The following is a 13237-nucleotide window of genomic DNA, read 5'->3' on the forward strand; positions in this document are numbered from 1 at the left end:
GGTACGGATGACTGGCGGCCGCGGTCCGGACCACGGTCTTCCAGTTGAGTACCCCTGGTCTATTATTTCCCACTATCAGTCATTTCAACCCGGGATGTGGCTGTCTATAAACTATTTTTTCAGATTCCTCTTTAAATAGGCAGTGCGTCAATAGAATAACCATTGCATAGATCATTAGTACACGTAAATATATAAGAAACTTTGTAATATATCTTATTACAAAAAAATGCTTCTTTCTCCTGTATCAAGCTTCTTCCCTCTCCTGTGAGACTGTAATCCACTCTGAAAACCAGCTCAGCTTTATTCTGTGTCTGCGAGACAAGCAACACGAGTCTATGGAGAGGGGAGGAGGGAGCTCCACCCACCAGCTCTGAGAGAACTGCAAATTATAGATAAAGCCTGCAGAGCAGAAATCTGCTGACAAATACTATATACAAGTTATATAATGGTCAGAAATAGTGTTGTTGCTCACGTACACACACAGGGCAGCTTATCTCGTACCTGAAATGACAGGTACACTTTAAGTTGTATTAATAATTAACCATTTATATGAAATATTTAACATATGTAATCCCTTTCCAGAAGCACAATCTTTATGGCCAATGGGAGGAAATAAATAGTTAACGTTACAGAAGCGGTTACCATTTGTAATCTCTACAGAGCTCTGGGTGTTTGCAGTCATACATAGAGGCTGCTACCTGCTTCAAATCATAAAAAAAAAACTTAAGTCCTTCTTATATAACTTCATGCAGAACTAGTTCAGGGTCAATGACTGCAGGCGGCATGCTCCACCTCTCGGATCTATATCTGGCATTATGTTCAACTGTTAAACACATTTTGCGAACCGCGGCACAATGTCACAAAAATGCTGCACGGCATAAGAAGCACTTAAAGGGGTATTTCCTATTTTACACATTTAGGGTATGTTCACACATACAGGACCTGCTGCATATTTTCTGCTGTTGGTTTTGTTACCTATTGACTTTAAAGGGGTTATCCAGGAAAAAACTTTTTTTTTATACATCAACTGGCTCCAGAAAGTTAAACAGATTTGTAAATTACTTCTATTAAAAAATCTTAATCCTTTCAGTACTTATGAGCTTCTGAAGTTAAGGTTGTTCTTTTCTGTCTAAGGGCTCTCTGATGACACGTGTCTCGGGAAACGCCCAGTTTAGAAGAGGTTTGCTATGGGGATTTGCTTCTAAACTGGGCGTTTCCCGAGACAGGTGTCCTCAGAGAGGACTTAAAAGAACAACCTTAACTTCAGAAGCTCATAAGTACTGAAAGGATTAAGATTCTTTAATAGAAGTAATTTACAAATCTGTTTAACCTTCTGGAGCCAGTTGATATATATAAAAAAAGTTTTTCCTTGAATACCCCTTTAATCCTGTATGTGTGAACTTAAAGGGGTACGCTGAATAGCAAATGTTGGAGCAAATGTTGGAGCCCCGCCCCCTCAATGCAAGTCTATGGGAGGGGGCGTGACGCTGTCACGCCCCCTCCCATAGACTTTCATTGAGGGGGCAGGACGTGATGGCATGGGGGTGGGGCTATGACGTCACGAGCTCTCGGCGCTGGCTCCAGTGTTCGGAACAGTTTGTTCCAAACGCTGAGCAGCGGAGTACCCCTTTAAAGAGAATCTGTCATCTGCATACCCCTATTGGTCAAGGCTTGTAGTGCGGGCGATACTGATAACAATGATTTTTACCGTATGCTGATCTGTGACTTCTTTCTTGGTTTCTTCCTCTCTTTGTCTTTATGCAAATTAAGTAGCTTGATGCACTTGGGGCGTTCCCAAGCCTGAGTGCACGTCTGGTCTGAATCTTCATAGTAAATGTCCTTCTCGCCCGGTGCGGATCTTCCTCCCCTTCTTCATATCTCCCGTCAGTAATAACTGCGCATGCGTAGCCACTATCACAGGCGATATTTTTTTGGAGGTTTTTTTTAGTGGAGGAGGATCCGCACAGGGGAGGAGGTCGTTTACTATGAAGACCAGGGCCTGACATCACGGTGCACTCAGGGAATGGGAACTCCCCTCATGCACCAAGCCAAGAACAGAGCCATGGATCAGGGAATGATAAGTAGTATTGTCACCAGCGTCACCTGCACTACACGACTATATCAATAGGTAAGTACAGGTGATACTGATGATAGATTCCGTTTAATGTCGAAGTGGTGGTTCCACAATTATAAGGGGGGGGGGGGGGTCATTGCAATATGAGAAAGCCATCAGTGGTTCCTTTTTTACCCTCTAAGATGAGTAAAGAGCTCTGTTATTTCCATAATTTCCATGGGCTTCCGGAGAGAGCTGCCTGTCAGTACTATACTTCTCTCCACTGATCTCAACTGAAGAAGCGTTCGCTGACGGTCACGATGAATCAGAAAACAGACGGTCACTTCCTCTCGATAGGAACCAACCTGTCACCGCCCTAATAGGCAACACTGGAAAACCCCTTAAAGGGGTACTCCGCCCCTAGACATCTTATCCCCTTTCCAAATGATAGGGGGATAAGATGTCTGATCACAGGGGGGTTCCGCCGCTGGGGACCCCCACGATCTTTGCTGCTGCACCCCAGACACCCGTGCATGGAGTGAACTTGGAGCAGAAGATCGTGAGGTCACGGCCTTTCAATGCAAGTCTATGGGAGGGGACGTGATGGCTGTCATGCCACCTCCCATAGACTTGCATTGAGGGGGCGTGGCCGTGAGATCACGAGCCTCCAATGCTGCACTCGACACTTAACAAATGCTGGGTGCAGCAGGGAGATAGCGGTGGGACCCCTGTGATCAGATATCTTATCCCCCTATCCTTTGGATAGGGGATAAGATGTTTAGGGGCGGAGTACCCCTTTAAACTTCATACTTTGTGATAAGCTGGGTATTTTTTTATTTATTTTAGGTGTACCTGTCCTTTAAAAAAAAAAAAAAAAAATTCATATGTATTCGAGACATTTGAAACGTTTTTCAGTCTGGTCTAAGTGTTCAAACCCTTAGTGATAAGTAGAACAGGCCGTAAGAAACGCGCACTTAGGCTAGGATTGCACTTGTTTTCTTTGGCAGTTTTTGAGCCAAAGTCAGAAATGTATTTAAAAGGAATAGGACATATAAAAGGAAGGACATACTTGGCTCTGTCTCATGTGACCAGTGACTTATAATGGAAATCTACTGGACTGTCTCATTCACACAGACACAGGACAGAGAGAAATGCGCAGTTCTACTCCCGCCTTGTTCTACTGATCGGTCGGGGTCTGAGTGCTAGGACACATCAAAAGATTTTATACTAAGAGGGGAAAGAATGACAAATAATCTCCTAGACAAAATGACGGCACATTGTATCACTATAATGTGTACTTCTATAGGAGTACTTACCTCCAGAGAAAACTAGAAGACTCTCTTTCTTTTCTTTCTCAAAACGTGTGGCCATCTCCTCCTGGGACGCTTCCTCCTCCTCTCGCTCTTCTTGAAGTTTCTTCATTTTTTCCATCAAAGCTTCTATCTCACTTTCATAGTCGCTATTCTGTAAAGGATTACTAACATTACCACCAAAGTATAGAATGGGGGAAAACGGGAAATTACAATCCATTTTACAGGGGTATTTGTGGGATAAGTTACCTCTGTCATTGATAAGGATCATTAGCTTCCTGGTCCCACCTACTTACACACTTTTTGCCTGAGTCTGACAAGGAGGAAAAGGTAGCAAAAAGGAGGTGTGCCTTAAAGGGGTACTCTGCTGGAAAAAAATATTTTTAAATCAACTGGTTCCAGAATTACTTAATTACTAAATTCTTAATTCTTCCAGTACTTATCAGCTGCTGTATGTTCCACAGGAAGTTCATTTCTTTTCGAATTTCCTTTCTGTCTGACCACAGTGCTCTCTGCTGACACATCTGTCCATATCAGGAACTACAAAATACATAGGTGTGGGAGCTCTACATAAAACGGAAGGGGCCTAAGCCGAGGATACTGTGTTGCACATACCCAATGTGCCAAATATAACACTATAAAAATATAAATGAAGCAGTCCTACTAGGCTATAGGTGGGGAAAAGGGAGAAAAATTAGGACAGTTAGAATGAGAAAATGAAGAAAGGGAAATCAGGATTGTGTCTAATAAAATTACATTTATTGTGAATAGTAAATGATATAAAAGTGAGATCCCAAGCAGGGCCCTTGCTTAGGACACCTCACAATACAAGTCATTTATAAATAGTAATTATATACATTAAAAACTAACGATGCACAAGATAAAATTAATGAAATATTGGGGACATATGTAAACTGCACTATAATGAGCGCAAAGCGATAGTCCAATTTATGCTGGTGACTTATCGCTGGGGTGATGGGAGTCACAGTTCATTAAACACTTAGTTGGCGCAAGCAGCGCTAATAGATTAAATCCAGTATGGGGCTGCTGTAATACTTCGAGGCTGCGCTCAGCAGCGCTGGAGACTCCTGAATGGGAGCCCACTGAATCCTTGTCTGCGCAAGGCTGGTCGGATGCGCAGCCCGGCACTCGCTATACCCCGATGGCACAGGGACAAATGGTAAGGGAGAATAGGAAGTCTGGCACTATGTGCCTCATACCAGTTTATTGGTGCCGGGTTGGTGATGTAAATCCAGTATATGGCAGCGTAAACAGTCCTCAGGGATTCTCCCTCTCTACCCCGACGGCACGGGGAAAGGGGTGAGAGGGGGATGGAGGTCCTGTGCTGGAGCCTTCTTACCAGCTTTGCCGGTATAAGGTTGAGATACTTGTCACTATCTCTAGTGATGCGTCCCAATCTTTGTGCATGTGTGCAGTCTCGGACCAGACGCGTTTCGGGGAGCCTTGTCCCCTTTTTCAATGGTGAGAAGAAAAAGACTAAATCAGGAACTGTCCGGAGCAGGATAGGTTTGCTATGGGGATTTGCTCCTACTCTGGATAATTCCTAATATAGAGCACTGTGGTCAGACAGAAAGGAAATTCATAAAGAAAAGAACTTCCTGTGGAGCATACAGCAGCTGATAAGTACGGGAAGGATTAAGATTTTTTAAATAGAAGTCATTTACAAATCTGTTTAACTTTCTGGCACCAGTTGATTAAAAAAATAAAAAGTTTCCAGTGAAGAACCCCTTTAAAATGCTCTGATGATTCTCACGCCTACTGGTAGGTGGTGCAGCTTTGCGCCTAAAAATGTATCTTTGCGTACAAAATAGCGACTTTTAACAAAAGTCGCAAATGATAAACACGTGACCACTGCATGGTCAAAAAGAAAAAGTTCTACGGGTAGGCAAAAAGAGTGAAACTGTCTATAAACGCATAAAAGTCGCTAAATATGCTGCTTGCGCCTGAACTGCGCCAAAACATAAGCAATGATAAATCTCCCCTATAGAATTCCATTATATAAAAGTTGCCTAAAGTATGTCAGTATGGACATGTTTTTTTTTTTCTTCTTTTTTTTGTAGGATAGAACAGTTCTGTATGCACTACTTTTCTGTACCCCAAAAAATTGTATATTGTGGTATATATATATATATATATATATATATATATATATATATATATATATATATATATATTTATTTATTTTTTTCCCCCCATAGAAGTATATTAGTGACGTATGGTAAGGCATATGCAATTTTTTTTTTTTTTTTTGTTATTTTACTTATTCACTGTTTTTTCCTTATTTTTATTTTTTATTTTTGATGTTATTTTATTATATTACAGTTTTTATGTAGTTTAACCCCTTAAGGACGCAGGACGTAAATGTACGTCCTGGTGAGGTGGTACTTAACGCACCAGGACGTACATTTACGTCCTAAGCATAACCGCGGGCATCGGAGCGATGCCCGTGTCATGCGCGGCTGATCCCGGCTGCTGATCGCAGCCAGGGACCCGCCGGCAATGGCCGACGCCCGCGATCTCGCGGGCGTCCGCCATTAACCCCTCAGGTGCCGGGATCAATACAGATCCCGGCATCTGCGGCAGTTCGCGATTAAAATGAACGATCGGATCGCCCGCAGCGCTGCTGCGGGGATCCGATCATTCATAACGCCGCACGGAGGTCCCCTCACCTGCCTCCGTCCGACTCCCGGCGTCTCCTGCTCTGGTCTGTGATCGAGCAGAAGATGACCGATAATACTGATCTGTTCTATGTCCTATACATAGAACAGATCAGTATTAGCAATCATGGTATTGCTATGAATAGTCCCCTATGGGGACTATTCAAGTGTAAAAAAAAATTTAAAAAAATGTAAAAGTAAAAGTAAAAAAAAAGTGAAAAATCCCCTCCCCCAATAAAAAAGTAAAACGTCCGTTTTTTCCTATTTTACCCCCAAAAACCGTAAAAAAACATTTTTTATAGACATATTTGGTATCGCCGCGTGCGTAAATGTCCGAACTATTAAAATAAAATGTTAATGATCCCGTACGGTGAACGGCGTGAACGAAAAAAAATTTTAAAAGTCCAAAATTCCTACTTTTTTAATACATTTTATTAAAAAAAAAATTATAAAAAATGTATTAAAAGTTTTTTATATGCAAATGTGGTATCAAAAAAAAGTACAGATCATGGCGCAAAAAATGAGCCCCCATACCGCCGCTTATACGGAAAAATAAAAAAGTTATAGGTCATCAAAATAAAGGGATTATAAACGTACTAATTTGGTTAAAAAGTTTGTGATTTTTTTTAAGCGCAACAATAATATAAAAGTATATAATAATGGGTATCATTTTAATCGTATTGACCCTCAGAATAAAGAACACACGTCATTTTTACCATAAATTGTACGGCGTGAAAACGAAACCTTCCAAAATTAGCAAAATTGCGTTTTTCGTTTTAATTTCCCCACAAAAATAGTGTTTTTTGGTTGCGCCATACATTTTATGATATAATGAGTGATGTCATTACAAAGGACAACTGGTCGCGCAAAAAACAAGCCCTCATACTAGTCTGTGGATGAAAATATAAAAGAGTTATGATTTTTAGAAGGCGAGGAGGAAAAAATGAAAACGTAAAAATTAAATTGTCTGAGTCCTTAAGGCCAAAATGGGCTGAGTCCTTAAGGGGTTAAAGGGGTATTCCAGGCAAAAACTTTTTTTTTTACATATCAACTGGCTCCGGAAAGTTAAACAGATTTGTAAATTACTTCTATTAAAAAATCTTAATCCTTCCAATAGTTATTAGCTTCTGAAGTTAAGTTGCTGTTTTCTGTCTAACTGCTTTCTGATGACTCACGTCCCAGGAGCTGTGCAGCTCCTATGGGGATATTTTCCCATCATGCACAGCTCCCGTGACAGGACATCATCATTGAGCAGTTAGACAGAAAACTTCAGAAGCTAATAACTATTGGAAGGATTAAGATTTTTTAATAGAAGTAATTTACAAATCTGTTTAACTTTCCGGAGCCAGTTGATATATAAAAAAAAGTTTTTGCCTGGAATACCCCTTTAACAAATTAAAAAAAAAAAAGTATGCTTTAAAAATGTTTGCAAACTGATACAAACATATACCTAAACGGTGTAAAATCTATTTGGTCTAGTCCAGTGTTTCCCAAACAGGGCACCTCCAGCTGTTGCAAAACTACAACCCCCAGCATGCCGGGACAGCCAACCGCTGTCCCGGCATGCTGGGAGTTGTAGCTTTGCAACAGCTGGAGGCACCTTGGTTGGGAAATAGTGGTCTAGTATAAGTTTATGCCGTAAATTTGACTTGATCTGTCCACATTAGTTTGTCAATCTGTATGGAGACTGGTAGAGAGTCTCGTGTCACAGGTATAAAGAATCAAAGAGCATTCCTTTCGATCTGTCCAGTCCTATTGGTTTCATTGAGCTAAGCGGCTCCAATATGGCGGCTGCTCATCTGTTTCACTAGGACCAGATCATATATGTTCTTATAGGGGTAACCAGAGCGGTCAGCTAAATTATAATGCAGGATTACAGCTTTTTCATCTCTATGAAGAGGTCTGGGCATGGCAGGGGTCTTCACCATACATCTATGACCACCGATAGGGCCCTAATAAAGTTTGGACAGCCTGTAATGAATTGTAGCGACACTATATAAGAATATATACAATAGATTTCCTTGGTTCCACTGACCTCGGTGCTGTTGCTCATCAGACCGGTGTTTTCTATACTGTTGTCGTTGGCAAGATCACAAACGCAAAACTTGTTTTTCACCACTAGGTGGTGCCCGTTGGAAGGTTCGTGGTCTTGTTCCGGATTGATGCCGCTGCCGAACACGAAACCTGCCAACGCGTGGTAGTGAGCCAGCAGTACCACGGCGTGCACCAGCTCTGCCAGCGACCAGTTGTTCTCTCCTGTTTTCACCAGTTTCTAGAGGGGGGAAAAAGGATTTAGAAAATATTAGGGATAATGTAAAACATAGACAGCATCATAGGTGCCAGGATTCAGTGATCTGCACCACCAACCAGTCAGTGTGAACGTAGCCTTAGGGAATAGGAGAGGAATCCTTGTGTAAAAATTCCGCTGTGGAATTTAGGTTGGTTTTTTTTCGCGCAAAAATTGTGCAGAATTAATGCAGAATTCTGCGCGGAATATAGGAGGAAAACATTTTTTTTTTTTTGCTGGACTACAACCACCAATTGGAATTTTCCTTTTTATTTTATTGTACAGAATTTCTGCACAAATTCCATGCGAAAACGATTTCAAGCGGAAACATTTTTACCATTGACTTCAATGGACTTCTGCTCGCATATTCCGCAAGAAGAATGAACATGTCCTTTCTTCTAGCGGAACGGAATTCCGCGAGCGGAATTTACCCAGTGTGAACAGTGCAGAGTAAAATACATTGAAGTCAGTGGCAAAGCAGATGTTCATTATTTATAAGCGGAGAATTCAAGAGGAATTACTCGAGTAAATTCCTCTTGAATTACTCAGTGTGAATGCACCCTTATAGATATAGATAGAGTTCTGCAGCCTTCTAAGATCACTGCTTGCTGGCAGTAAATGTAAAACAGTATTGTCCGGGCATGCTGAAAGTTGTAGTTTTGCAACAGCTGGAGACTCACTGGTTGGAAACACTGTTCTTTAGGGTATGTTCACACTGCGGACTCTCACACTGATTGATTCCGTCAGGCAGCCACCCTGCGCCATCACCATTGACGGCTATGCTGCTAGTACTCGCGAAATTCCGCGGAAAGAATGAACATGTTCTTTCTTTGCGCAGAACAATTTCAGCGGCGGACAATTCCGCCGCTGAAATTGTTCTGCGCAAAGAAAGAACATGTTCATTCTTTCCGTGGAATTCCGCCGCTGAAATTCCGCAGTGTGAATGGGTCTCGCGGAAGACCCATTCACACTGATGGTGCTGTTCACAATTCTACTCACGGAATTCCGCAGTGTGAACGTACCCTTAGACCGAAAATCTTCCTCAACCTTATCCAGCTGACACAGACACATGATCCGTCACAGTGTATCGGCGCTTTCTCTTGCATCATCTGAACACAATCAGCATGGTTTTGTTACCTTCCATGAACAGCGCCACTCTTGCACATGGGCTGTATGTCAAATTGCAAGCCTTAGCCCCATTAAAGGGGTGCTCCAATGGAAAACATTTTTTATTTCAAATCATTTGGTGCCATAAAGTTAAACAGATTTGTAAATTACTTCTATATAAAGATCTTAATCCTTTCAGTACTTAGCTGCTGTACGTTCCAGAGGAAGTTCGTTTCTTTTTGAATTTCCTTTTTGTTTGACCAATTAAGATTTTTATATACAAGTAATTTACACATCTGTTTAACTTTCTGGCACCAGTTGATTTAAAAAAAAAAATGTTTTCCAGTGGAGTACCCCTTTAAAGGGAATAAAGTTGGGCTGCAATACCAAACACAAAGGTGCTGTCATTGTGATTTACACTATATATTATTCCAGTATGTCCACTAGGTAGGCAGTAAGTGCCCATGTGCCGTACCCCATTGGTGGGTACCATTACCTGTATGTGATCTTTTGTTATTAACCAAGGTCTGTGTGCGAGGAGCTTGTTGATTTCGTTGAGATTTTTTAGCCTCTGCGGCACGTATTCCAACCCGTTCAGCCATTCGGAGGATCCTCCCGTGTTCAGGAACTCGTCCACATGCATGTTTATCAAGTACACACACTGGTGCCGTGCTGCTGCCTGAGGGGATAAAAAGTGACACTGGTCATTACATAGCATACACAATAGGTGAAATATGCTGTCATATTGTCAGATATTTGGCCATATACTCAAGCTATACAACTGAAGTGCACATCTAGTCATAGGTGACACAGAACCGGGCACAGTTGGTATATTCTGATGTCTGCACATGTCGATTACACTCAGATGCTCAATACATCATGGCCGATACCCATCTGTCAGTAGAAGCGATCTGTCATAGACTGCTGCTGATGGGAGTTCATTAATCTGTAATCATTTCTGGCACGGGTAGAGGGGCTGCCATGTCATTGCCCGCTTTGTGATCACTCATCCATATTTAGAAGACAGGATAGTGCACCATTTGTATTTTGTGATCACAGTATGGAGGACACGGTATTTAGGGACACAGTGATTCTGAATGGCATCAAAGGGATGATGTGGCTGGCGCCGTACGAGGGGGACACTGTGGCTGGCGCCGTGGGAGGAGACACTGTGGCTGGCGCCGTGGGAGGAGACACTGTGGCTGGCGCCGTGGGAGGGGACACTGTGGCTGGCGCCGTGGGAGGAGACACTGTGGCAGGCGCCGTGGGAGGAGACACTGTGGCTGGCGCCGTGCGAGGAGGCACTGTGGCTGGCGCCGTGGGAGGAGGCACTGTGGCTGGCGCCGTGGGAGGAGGCACTGTGGCTGGCGCCGTGGGAGGAGACACTGTGGCTGGCGCCGTGGGAGGAGACACTGTGGCTGGCGCCGTGGGAGGAGACACTGTGGCAGGCGCCGTGGGAGGAGACACTGTGGCAGGCGCCGTGGGAGGAGACACTGTGGCAGACGCCGTGGGAGGAGACACTGTGGCAGGCGCCGTGGGAGGAGACACTGTGGCAGGCGCCGTGGGAGGAGACACTGTGGCAGGCGCGGTGGGAGGAGACACTGTGGCAGGCGCCGTGGGAGGAGACACTGTGGCAGGCGCCGTGCGAGGAGACACTGTGGCTGGCGCCGTGCGAGGAGACACTGTGGCTGGCGCCGTGCGAGGAGACACTGTGGCTGGCGCCGTGGGAGGAGACACTGTGGCAGGCGCCGTGGGAGGAGACACTGTGGCAGGCGCCGTGGGAGGAGACACTGTGGCAGGCGCCGTGGGAGGAGACACTGTGGCAGGCGCCGTGGGAGGGGACACTGTGGCAGGCGCCGTGGGAGGAGACACTGTGGCAGGCGCCGTGGGAGGAGACACTGAGGCTGGCGCCGTGGGAGGAGACACTGTGGCTGGCGCCGTGGGAGGAGACACTGTGGCTGGCGCCGTGGGAGGAGACACTGTGGCTGGCGCCGTGGGAGGAGACACTGTGGCTGGCGCCGTGCGAGGAGACACTGTGGCTGGCGCCGTGGGAGGAGACACTGTGGCTGGCGCCGTGGGAGGAGACACTGTGGCTGGCGCCGTGGGAGGAGACACTGTGGCAGGCGCCGTGGGAGGAGACACTGTGGCAGGCGCCGTGGGAGGAGACACTGTGGCAGGCGCCGTGGGAGGAGACACTGTGGCAGGCGCCGTGGGAGGAGACACTGTGGCAGGCGCCGTGGGAGGAGACACTGTGGCTGGCGCCGTGGGAGGAGACACTGTGGCTGGCGCCGTGGGAGGAGACACTGTGGCTGGCGCCGTGGGAGGAGACACTGTGGCTGGCGCCGTGGGAGGAGACACTGTGGCTGGCGCCGTGGGAGGAGACACTGTGGCAGGCGCCGTGGGAGGAGACACTGTGGCTGGCGCCGTGGGAGGAGACACTGTGGCAGGCGCCGTGGGAGGAGACACTGTGGCTGGCGCCGTGGGAGGAGACACTGTGGCTGGCGCCGTGGGAGGAGACACTGTGGCTGGCGCCGTGGGAGGAGACACTGTGGCTGGCGCCGTGGGAGGAGACACTGTGGCTGGCGCCGTGGGAGGAGACACTGTGGCTGGCGCCGTGGGAGGAGACACTGTGGCTGGCGCCATGGGAGGAGACACTGTGGCTGGCGCCGTGGGAGGAGACACTGTGGCTGGCGCCGTGGGAGGAGACACTGTGGCTGGCGCCGTGGGAGGAGACACTGTGGCTGGCGCCGTGGGAGGAGACACTGTGGCTGGCGCCGTGGGAGGAGACACTGTGGCTGGCGCCGTGGGAGGAGACACTGTGGCTGGCGCCGTGGGAGGAGACACTGTGGCTGGCGCCGTGGGAGGAGACACTGTGGCTGGCGCCGTGGGAGGAGACACTGTGGCTGGCGCCGTGGGAGGAGACACTGTGGCTGGCGCCGTGGGAGGAGACACTGTGGCTGGCGCCGTGGGAGGAGACACTGTGGCTGGCGCTGTGGGAGGAGACACTGTGGCTGGTGCCGTGCGAGGGGACAATGTGGCTGGTGCCGTGCGAGGGGACAATGTGGCTGGTGCCGTGCGAGGGGCTTATCTAGGCATAAACCGGAATGACTAAACTACCACTCATGCAAAAAATATATGTGTTCACTGCAACATCAAAACAAAGCACACTGCCAGGAGTACTCACCATGATGGCGATGTAGTGCCTGTAATGGTAAGGCAGGGGTCCGTCCATACGTAGCATATAAAACTGTGTGCGGAGGAAGGACTCCAGGTACTGCGGGTGGAGGCTCATGACTCGCGTGATGTTGTCCAGGCGGCCGGACGTGCTGTACTCTTCCACCAGGCGGTTGATAAGTGTCACCACATCATTGGTTTGGCCAAACTAACGGAGAAAGAACAACACTCAGGACCCAGGGAAGCAGACACTTCCTTACATACACAGCTCTATTGTCATCAACATTTACATTCAAGAAAAAACTGACTAAGGCTGCATTCACACTGCGGATGGAGCGTACGACTGCCGGATCCGGCTGGAGGAGGGGAAAACCGTGCGTTCCCGTACCCCAGTCGGACCAGAGCCGAACTCCATTGACTTTAAAGGGGTACTCCACTGGAAATCATTTTTCTTTTAAATCAACTGATGCCAGAAAGTTAAAACAGATTTGTAAATTACTTCTATTAAAAAATCCCAATCCTTTCAGTACTTATCTGCTGCTGTATAATACAGAGGAAGTTCTTTTCTTTTTGAATTTCCTTTCTGTCTGACCACAGTGCTCTCTGCTGACACCTCTGTCCATTTTAG

At 46.2% G+C, this 13237-nt stretch overlaps 1 protein-coding gene across 4 annotated transcripts in view; it reads right to left on the reverse strand.

Moving 5' to 3' along the window:
* Positions 1 to 13237, reverse strand: part of SESN3 (sestrin 3) — a 116349-nt gene that overhangs the window by 20913 nt on the left and 82199 nt on the right. For all 4 annotated transcript variants that reach the window (XM_056561513.1, XM_056561512.1, XM_056561511.1 and 1 more), the window contains 4 exons: positions 12620 to 12817; positions 9932 to 10114; positions 8077 to 8313; positions 3370 to 3517 (listed from right to left, as the gene is read on the reverse strand). In XM_056561513.1, the coding sequence (XP_056417488.1) occupies positions 3370 to 3517; positions 8077 to 8313; positions 9932 to 10114; positions 12620 to 12817 (766 nt within the window). The remainder of the gene's footprint in view (positions 1 to 3369; positions 3518 to 8076; positions 8314 to 9931; positions 10115 to 12619; positions 12818 to 13237) is intronic.

The sequence above is a fragment of the Hyla sarda genome, chromosome 2 (genome assembly GCF_029499605.1).
Source record: "Hyla sarda isolate aHylSar1 chromosome 2, aHylSar1.hap1, whole genome shotgun sequence".
NCBI classification, from domain to species: Eukaryota; Metazoa; Chordata; class Amphibia; order Anura; family Hylidae; genus Hyla; species Hyla sarda.